At 49.4% G+C, this 9,242-nt stretch overlaps 1 protein-coding gene across 2 annotated transcripts; it reads left to right on the forward strand.

Annotated features, from left to right (window-relative positions):
- The first annotated feature begins 204 nt into the window (after positions 1–204).
- On the forward strand, positions 205–1,808 carry LOC309864275 (uncharacterized protein). 2 transcript variants are annotated; one of them, XR_014311424.1, is made up of 2 exons: positions 205–417; positions 1,123–1,808. XR_014311424.1 is itself a non-coding variant. In XM_082729605.1 (2 exons), the coding sequence occupies exons 1-2, from the start codon at positions 605–607 to the stop codon at positions 1,711–1,713; spliced, it is 960 nt and encodes a 319-aa protein (XP_082585731.1). In that variant the 5' UTR covers positions 535–604; the 3' UTR covers positions 1,714–1,808. The 2 variants fall into 2 exon arrangements, 1 of the variants encoding a protein (XP_082585731.1); XM_082729605.1 differs by lacking the exon at positions 205–417 and adding an exon at positions 535–973.
- Positions 1,809–9,242: the final 7,434 nt, after the last annotated feature.

Here is a 9,242-nt window from a genome sequence, read left to right on the forward strand (position 1 = left end):
AGACCCAGGCGGACCCCCGTTCCGGCGTGCCTGGGGCTCCGTCCCCTCCCACCCGGTCACCCCCTTCACCAGAGCAGCGTTCCTCGGAAGCCCGCAGACCCCTCTGGAGTCCGCGATCGTGACTCACGAAGGTCGGCGGGGGCGCGCCGGGGTAGGAGCGCGGCCTCTGATTGGAAGAGGGACGCGGGGGCGGGGAGATGGGCGTGGCCAACGGCAGCAGCGCGAGCCGTTGGCGGTTACTTTTCGGCAGCGCCTTGCTTAGTATCTTCGAGATGGCTGTGAGTTGACTTCGTAGCTGACAGACCGGTTTAGGAGCACCCCCCCACCCCCCAAGGAAGATCAGAACTCCTTTAAGGATGCAGGAAACTCCCCGAGGCCCAGATTGTGGGGAACTGGGATTCCCCTCGCTTACCCCAGGTTAGTTGCAGATGTTGCAGCCTTTGTCCCCAAGGCCACCTCTGTCCTCCTGGGGACGCGGCCCCGGGCTGCCTGGCTGCCGGCCGGGGGGGCCGCTGGAAGCCCGTGCTGAGCCCCTCCCCTTGCCGCGGGCTCCCCCCCTCCCGCGCATTTCCGTTTACCTGTGTATTCTGTCTCCCGTGGAAGGATGCTGTCCCCCCTTCCCGAGGGGTCGCCGCCTGCAGGTGGGGGGACAGCGCAGGACTTGGAGAAGCCAGAGGAGCCTGGCGGGGCTGCTGCCTGCCCGGCCCCCAGCCTGAGGCGCTGGGGGTGGGGGTTTGCGGGACGTTCCTCCTCCTGCTTTTGGTCTCCCCTCCCTTCCCGCCTCGAGGGGAGGGAGCGTGGGTTGGACGGAAGCGCAGACGTGAGGCCAGGAGATCTCCTTTGCAAAGCCAGGGTCTCCCTCCTACGCTGGGGGGCGGGGGGCAGTGGCGTGGGGAAGACACCACCCCGTTGCCAGCGTGCCCTCTCACCTGAAACAGGACAGGATGGAAACACCGCCGAGGTCAGAGTCTCGGTAAGAAGGGGAGTGAGGGATGTCTTTTGAAAACAAGTGGACTACAGATTGCTTGTGGTTTTAACTTGTGGTTTTAACGGTGTGGGCTTTGTCCCCACTGCGGTCTTTCCGTGTATCGAGTTTCTCCTGATGTCCTTTTACTTTCACAGGACGGGCCACTGCCCATGATCGTCGGTCAAGCCATAACCAAGAGCATGGTGGCTGTTCGTGCACGTGGTCATCTTCTAGGAACTAGGAAACCACCCTTCAGGAGTCCCCTCACAGCAGGACCATGCCTGGCTCCTCCTTTTGCAGACTTTACTGAAGTGTCTGTAAAAGATCCTCCGGGAAAGGATCTGCTAGTGGGACCTGGGGCTTTTGTTCTCTGTGCCACACTCCCCCTTCCCCCTCAAGATATCCAGTACTCTCTCTCCCTTCATGGAGGAGGTTTGAGCTTCCTTCAGGCAGCAGGAGAAGACCTAGCCCTCACGGGTCAGGGTTCCTTCAAAGGTCAGGGCTCACAGGACTCCTCAGTAGAGAGGGCTGGGCATGAGCAGGAGCCCCACTGTAGGCTTTGGTATCAGTACAGAGGGTGGGTCCCTTCCCCTCTTTTCCCCCTTTGTCCCAGAACTCCGCTCAGACCCAAAGACTCTTCCATTTACCATCAACATGGAAACTTGGCTCTTCAATGGGGTATATTCTCCCTCTTCTGTGCATTATCTTGTTCCTCAGAACTGTCCTTCCACGGAGGAGACCTGTAGAGTCAAGGGGCCTGGCCAGACACCCAGAGGTGACTGAGCCCCTCAGACCTCAGTTGCTTGGGTAGACCAACTTAATAAAGGCTTTGTGTCCTTGACTGCTGGGACTTGTGATTGGTGTCCTGAATCAGAAGACTGAATAGTCCTTTTCTTTCCATCCAAAACCAGTGGACAGTGTTCGTGCCACAGAGGGGGGCAATGAGGGAAGGCAGGGAGGGCTGTTAATAAAGGGTATCCCTGGCTCTCCTCATCTCCCTCTTTAAACAATGCTTGTCACTATGAAAGACCAGACACCAGTTAGTTTGCTAGACACCTGGCAGGGTTTTCTTTGAGCATCTGCCTTGTGATAAGGCAAGAACCAAAGGAACAAATTTCTCCATTGGAATGTCAGGTCACTAGGAAGGATGTAAAAGGGGGTAAATAGTGATTCATACTGAGGTCCTGGAATTTTATTAGTTACTATTTTTTAACTTAGTTCTCCAGGTCCTTGATTAAGGATAAAGGGAGAATTAATAAGGAAGCAATTCCTGGTGGGACAGGGTTGTTGATCAAAGAGTACAGGTACCCCATCAATGGGCCTGTGCTGTGCACCTGGCAGGTGGTGGGCAGCTTTCCTGGGTCTCACAGTTGGTAATAAAAGTCCTCTCAGAAAACAAAGCGTTCACTCACTGGGGCTTCAGAGGTTGCCCAGTGCCCTGCCCCCCTCTTCCTTTCTTGTTTTGCCCGTGTGCCATGAAGACCACAGCTGATTTGGCAAGAGAACAGATCTCCCTAAGACTCCCCACCTTGGGGGCCCTTGCTCTGTGTTTTTCCACTCCAGTGAGGACCATGGAATATTCTGGGAGTTTTCTGTAATGACTCTGGGGTCTCCTAAGGAGCAGGAATGGTACAAAGCTGGAGCCACAGTCTTCAAGCATAGAGCTCATTGGAGCATAGGGAATGAGTAAATGCATTCTCTACCTTGGGGAACTTATAAAAATATAGAATCAATTGTAATCAGAATAATACCACCTGACAGGGATATTGATGAGCAGAGGTGAGTTTATTTGGAGATCTCTGATCTTTCCAGCCCTGAGACTGGGCTTAATACCCATATAATAATCATTAGTGTTCTGTAATTTATAACAATGTTATCATTGATCCAGGTCATTAATCATCATGAATTGGTGACTTCTCAAATGTTATGGGTTATTTGTGTAGCTATAAAGAGTTCTGTGATTTACAAACCAGGGATTCCTTGGAGGTAGAGGAATACCATGGCCATTTTACAGATGAGGATACTGAAAACAGGAAAAAGATTCAGCTCCCTTGAAGGAGAGGGTCTGCAGTGCACTTGGCCTGTTGGGCCTACTGGCTTATTCCTCCTACCCCCACATTTTAGAAAACAAAAGCAAAAAAGCAAATACGGACTTGGGGCTTGTTAAATCCTCAGTTTTTCGGGATGTTTAAGGCTTTTGGGGCAGTCTCTCACAGGCACTACTAGGACAGGCACAAAGAAGTCATTAAATATTTGTTCAATAGATCTCTCCATGTCTTCCAAATTTTAATGTTATATTTTTGTTTTTAACTCGTATCGCTCACATGATTCTTTCCAGGTGATTCACGGGGAGTCCTTCACTGTTCTTAGGTAAACTTGGGGCAACTCCAACTATCAGGTGACTAATTACCCAGCTCTTCCCTGGGTAATTATATGACCTGCAGCAAGTTATGTATCCTTTTCGTGTCTCAGTTTTCTCAGTGGTAAAACGGGTGCTCTAACCCTTGTGTCATAATCCTTGTAGGATTATAAGTAATAGCACATGAACTATGCAAGATGCTTACTGCACTGTTCACAAAATCACATGAGTTCCTCTTCCCTGCTTGGACAGCCCTTTGTATAACGGACTCCTCAACAAAGAGCTTTACTATTCATGTTGCCTCACAACCAAGAGAGGAGAGTCCTAAGTGTCCCCTTCCCTAGCTGCTTTATGGCCAACCCAGATTCCACAAAACTTTCTGAAAGACATATACTCTTCTGTGCAACAGCTCTCCCTCAATAAATTTACCCTGGAATAATCTGGAAGGTCAAGGGCTCATCACCCTCAGTCACTCTCCACTCATGTGGTGTCCAATCATGCCTTCATGGAGACCTAGAAGAGACAAGTGGATTTAATGGTGGGGCCATGCCCTAGAGCCTCCAGTATTCATGGAAAAGCCAGCCCTTTCCTCCTTTACTAAACCTTGATGTCCAGGTAGAGACATAGCCATGATTTCCCAATGAGCGTCTCTTCTTATATGGGGTCAGGAGTCTTTGCCTTCCCACAGGGAAGAAGAAGAGCCTCAAGACATATACAGTACAAACACCCAAATCCTGAAAACGACCTCGGTTTCTTGGTGGACCCACTTGTCTCCTGGCTTCACTATGTAGAGGGCCCACAAGGATGCTCCAGATGGAGCCCCATTGCAGACCTCTGCTTTCTTGCCCTCTTCTGGATGTAGGTGGCAGATGGGCTAGACCTATACCCTGGATTCACACAGCTGTCTCTTCCCAATTGCTCCTCTGATTCTACCTCCTACCTCTTGCCTGATCCCTCTCACCTCCCCCCTTCTTAACCAACAGTAGACCATGGTCTCTGACCCTGTTCCAGCTGACCTGGCACTGAAGGGCTGAGAGAACCTTATGCCATGGGGAATTCCTGGCAGAGTCACCCTTTTCGGCCCTATGCTGCAGCTATCCAGGGCCCCATATCCTTTTTCACCTCTTCCAGGCTTGATTGCCCTTCCACGATGTGGATATTTTCTTTCCTTCTTCTGGTTGCCTTCTGCGCCTTACTTGTATGTTGCTGTAGCAGTACAGCCATCACTGCAGTGGCTGGGGGCAGTGGGGGGTGTATGGGGGTTGGGAGTGTTGGGAACACATGTTCTGGGGTCTGAAGATTTCATTTGAGACCATCTTCTGCTCCATAAACTCTATAAGAACTTGGAAAACACAACTTGCTTTCTCATTGGTGGCAGCAATTAGGTCATTCCAGAGCCCAGCTGTTAGACTTTGGTTATTATGCCAGACCTGGAATGAGGATAAAGGGTGAGCAGGGATCAGGGAAGTGATAAGCAAGGGAGCCCAGGGGTGCACTCAGGGATTTTCCAGGTCCTCCTTGCTGCTACTGCGACTGTAGATCTCGCAACATGAAGGAACATCAGGGACTGCAGAGGCTACCATGTGTTTTATGCCCCTTTCTGGCCTCCTTCCTTTTCTCACTGTCATGGAGACCAACAGTGATTTGTCAAGGGAGCAGCGTCCTCCCCCATGGAGATTTTCTCAGCCAAGGTCCTGGCTCTGTACCTAGTTTCCCATCATGATTTTGGCCACAGCACTCTGAGAGCTGTTTTTTGTCTGGCCTCTAGATTTCTTGTGAAGGCAGGAATTATGGCTCCACATGGGCCCACCAGGAATATGGTGTTATAACCATCAGGCCTTGATCTGATCGGAGTACGGGGAGCCACTTCCTGCCTGGGATGAACTCTGAAATTCATCATGCCCAATCTTGCTTGTAATAAGATTAATGACAGTTTTCATGGATATTGAACAGAAGATTCTAATCCCCATTGAGGGAGACTAGAGGGGATGGCCCCTGATAGCTCAGGCAGCCCTAAGATTCTCTGAGTCTGAGATACCTAACATTGTCACTAATTCCCTGTAATTTATAATAATGTTTTCAATGATGCATATCATTAATAATAATGACTGTTATCACTCTGCCTTTTCCAGTCTGATGTGTGATCTATTGAACTACATGGTACTTCTCAGGCATACTTACCAAAGCTAATACTTACCGTTGATACTTTACCAGGAAGGAAAGCAGGGCCAAGAGATGACTCTGAACCCAGCTCTTCCCACTAAAGGGCCCCTCATCCATGGGAACAATTGTATTTGCCTTGGGTTACTCGGGACCCCCCCCCCCACCAAGTTCTCTGCAACTGCCCTTCTTCCAGGACTCCTTGGCTCTCTCCTTCCTACTTCCCACCACTCCTCCTCAAAAACTCCTGGGACAGCTAGTTGCCGCCATCTACCCCTGCTTGCCCAGGTGCAGGATTCCAGTCCTGCCTGGTTCCTGTTTGGCACAAACCTCATCAGTCCCCATGCCAGTTTCCTTTGGAACTTAAAATCTAGTGAATTCTTCCAACCAGAGGTGCCACCTGGGGCTTGTGGTCCTGACCAGTCCATCCATCCAGCCATCTCCTCCGGGATAGTAGGTTCCCCAGAGCTATACATTATCTTGAAATAAAAAACGAACCCATCTTTGCAAAATCAGAGATACAGAAACTAGCTCATGTCCCTGGCCCTCCGGGAAACATGTAAGGCCCTCAAGGGCATGCACAGTGTCCTTCACTTTTATTTTGATTTCTTTTTAAAACCAGGCACAGTGTGGGGCACACAGCAGGTCAGCAAGTGCATGTTGAATGCCTACGGCGCTGATTTTTTCACCTCTCTCACTTTTTCTACTGGGCTGGGTCTTCTCAAATTCAAGGTTCACACACCAGGATTCAGGCCTTTGACATGAAACCCAGCAAACTGTTTCTATTCACCTTTGCAGCTCTGCAGGTAACTCAGTGCAAATCCATTTATTGAATGTTTATCCAACTCTGCCACTCACTCACTGTGTGATGTGGGGCAAGTTATTTAACCCCTCTCTACCTTAGCTTCCCCAACGGGAATGTTAATAATACCTAGTCCATTGTGTTGTTTTGATAATAAAGTGAGATTACACCAAGCTCTTAGAACAGCGCGTGGCACATAGGAAAATTCTCAATAATGTCAGCTATTATTAGCAATTTAATTTTGAAGTTCAATGTCCACTGGAAAATGTTAATTTCATGTCAACCTAATGAAGGGATAAAACTTTCCCCATATTGGTCTGGGTAAATAAGGCAACTAGCCCATCCTGGGTAGACAGGCAGAATCGTATCCTCGAGAGATCCCCGGAGGAATGGGTGGAATGTGATAGGGAACCCAGGAGGGAAACATTCAGAATTAGTAGGTATAACCCAAGTCTTCACTCTCTTCTTCTTCATAACATTCCTTTTCCAATAGCGAACGAGATACCTGCCTCTTGTCAGGATGTGCCGAGTCTGTGATGGGGGCGTGAGGCTCTGTGGTTTTTTCTTTGCGAGAAAGTGGGAACCATGTCAGGAAGTTCAGCTAACAGAGGTAAGTACAGTTTGGGGAACAGGAGACACCTCAAATACAGCATAAGAGGTGTCAAGGGAAAGCGAACTCACCCCTGGTCAAGTCGCTGCTGGGTGGCCAGGGAGCACCAATGAACACATGGTACAGAGGAGGTGGTGAAAGAAGAGGGGGTGTGCTCATCATCACTTAAGCAGATGGGCAGCTGGACAGAGCGACCTGAGGACGTGGGAGGCTGGTCAGTGGGCTGATTGGCTGCAGACCAGATGGGTTTGGGGATCCCATGGAGATGGGTGCAATTCCAGTTTCACCCCCTCATCACTAAGAAACCAAGCGGGTGTCTGCAGGATGCACTGACATCTCAGAAAGGGATGAGATAATGAGATATTCCTTGCCGCAGTCCCCCAGACACCAGTGCAAGATGCTGGGGGAGAATAGTAGCTCTCATTCACCAGGAGCACGTTCAGCTGTTGGCTAAAAGAGCTAGAAGCTCAAGGACTCCAACAAGAAGAGGAAAATAACCAGGCAAGAGCCTGTAGTCTGGGCCCATTCGCTTGGAGTCAGTGAGCTGAAGGAAGATGCCAAGAATCCAAAACGAGGACACCGGCAAGATGACTGGGTCCATCAGAAGATGCTATGTGGCTATGATGGGCATCACAGAATAGCTTGAGATGCAAGGGCCAGCTCCCCTCTTTGGCCTATTGGAGAGCATAGCAATTCCCTCTGCTAGAGACTGTAGGGAAGGGAAATCCTGAGCCCTGTAGTAAACACTGACTGGCTGTGATGTGGGAGACTTTAAATGAGATCGTGAAAGATCAGAAACGAAGATCTTGGGTTTAAAGCCTGAAAGCAAAAAAAAAAAAAAAAAAAAAAAAAAAAAAAAAAGTTATCTTTAAACTGTAAAGGCAGCAGTGTTCCATGTAGATGTTGGGAGAGCAACCTGGGTGGGTCCAATTCTATTCTGCAAAGGTAGAAACCTAAGGTATTTACCTGGGAGAAGCCTTGTCACAACAAGTTTCCTGCTGCCAACTGCATCACGGGAGTGGCTGGGTTTGAGAATCTAGGTGTGCTATTTAAAACTGTGTGGTAGGGATTTGACTGCTGACTGCCAAATCTTGTCTTTTGAGTAAGTGTGTCGATTTCAGCAGCAGCAGTTTGCAGAGACGGCAGTGGCTGTAAGAACAGAGGAAGTCCCGCCTCGCTGGCTCAAGCCCTGAAACCCTCACTGCAGACACACAGAGAACAGAAAATAGAAGACACGCAAATACCCAGGCTGTGCTTCAGAAAATCAGTACCCTAGATACCTGGGGAGAAAAAGGTACTACTTCTCTTGGGAGGGGGAAGCCTGAAACAATGACCTTCCTTTTAACCACCTGGAAATTATATCCCTTAAAAAATGTGCATAAATTCTTTTGGACTTTCAGCAGTGTTATGATGGCAAAATGAAAAGCATCTCCTTTGAGGAGAAACTGAGGAATCTCATTATCAAGAATTTGGGGAAAGGGCGCTGGAGTATTTGTCAGGAAGCTTAATAATTTGGTTGGGCTCAGAGTGTATCAGCTACCTCTTCTCTGCAAAAGAGCAGAGAACAGAAGCTTCTCTCAATCGGGAAAGAGAATCTGGGTGGGCGAATGCTTCTCCTGATAGGGACAAGAGTTTAGGGACAGGAAGTGGTGGGAAGATGGGGTTGGTCATTGGAGGGAGCTGGCGTGAGGCTTTCTATCCTACAGGGATGAAGTTGCAGGCTTTCAGGGCACGGGGGACCAGAAGAGGCTGGGCGTGAAAGGCTATTAAGCAAGGGATCTTCTAGAAGTCTCCAGGCCAGGAGAAGGGCTGATCACAAGGGTGGTCTGAACAGGACCTTCTGAAGCCTGGGGAAGTCTTTCCTGTCAGGGGAGGGAATGTGTTACACAGGCCAAGAAGGGCCAGAAAGGTCGGTGTTAGGTCAGAGGAAACCACTCAACCAAGGGGCCTTTACCTGGAGTCAACACTTGAGAATTTTACCAGACCTTCAGGCCAAACCAAGAGCTTCCAGATCAGGCTATAAATCTGAGGACTTCCACCAGTCTAAAATACAATCCATAATGGAGTGAAGGGAGGAAGAAAGAATAGGGGGTGATGTTATGGAAAGAGCTGAGGCTCTGTGGCCAGACTTATTGCGTGACCTTGGGCTAGTTACTTAACTTCTCTTGGGCCTCAGGCTCTTCATCTGTGAAATCAGCATGAGAATATCTACTTTGAGAGGCTGCAGTGAGAAATGTCTAATTAATAGCAGCGCAGGACCTGGAAACTGTAGGTGCTCAGTAACTGTTAGCCTCCTTCCCCTTCCACAGGATGTGCTGGCAAGTCAATCACTCTCTGTCTAGAG

The sequence above is a fragment of the Mustela nivalis genome (assembly GCF_964662115.1).
Source record: "Mustela nivalis genome assembly, chromosome: 5".
NCBI classification, from domain to species: domain Eukaryota; kingdom Metazoa; phylum Chordata; class Mammalia; order Carnivora; family Mustelidae; genus Mustela; species Mustela nivalis.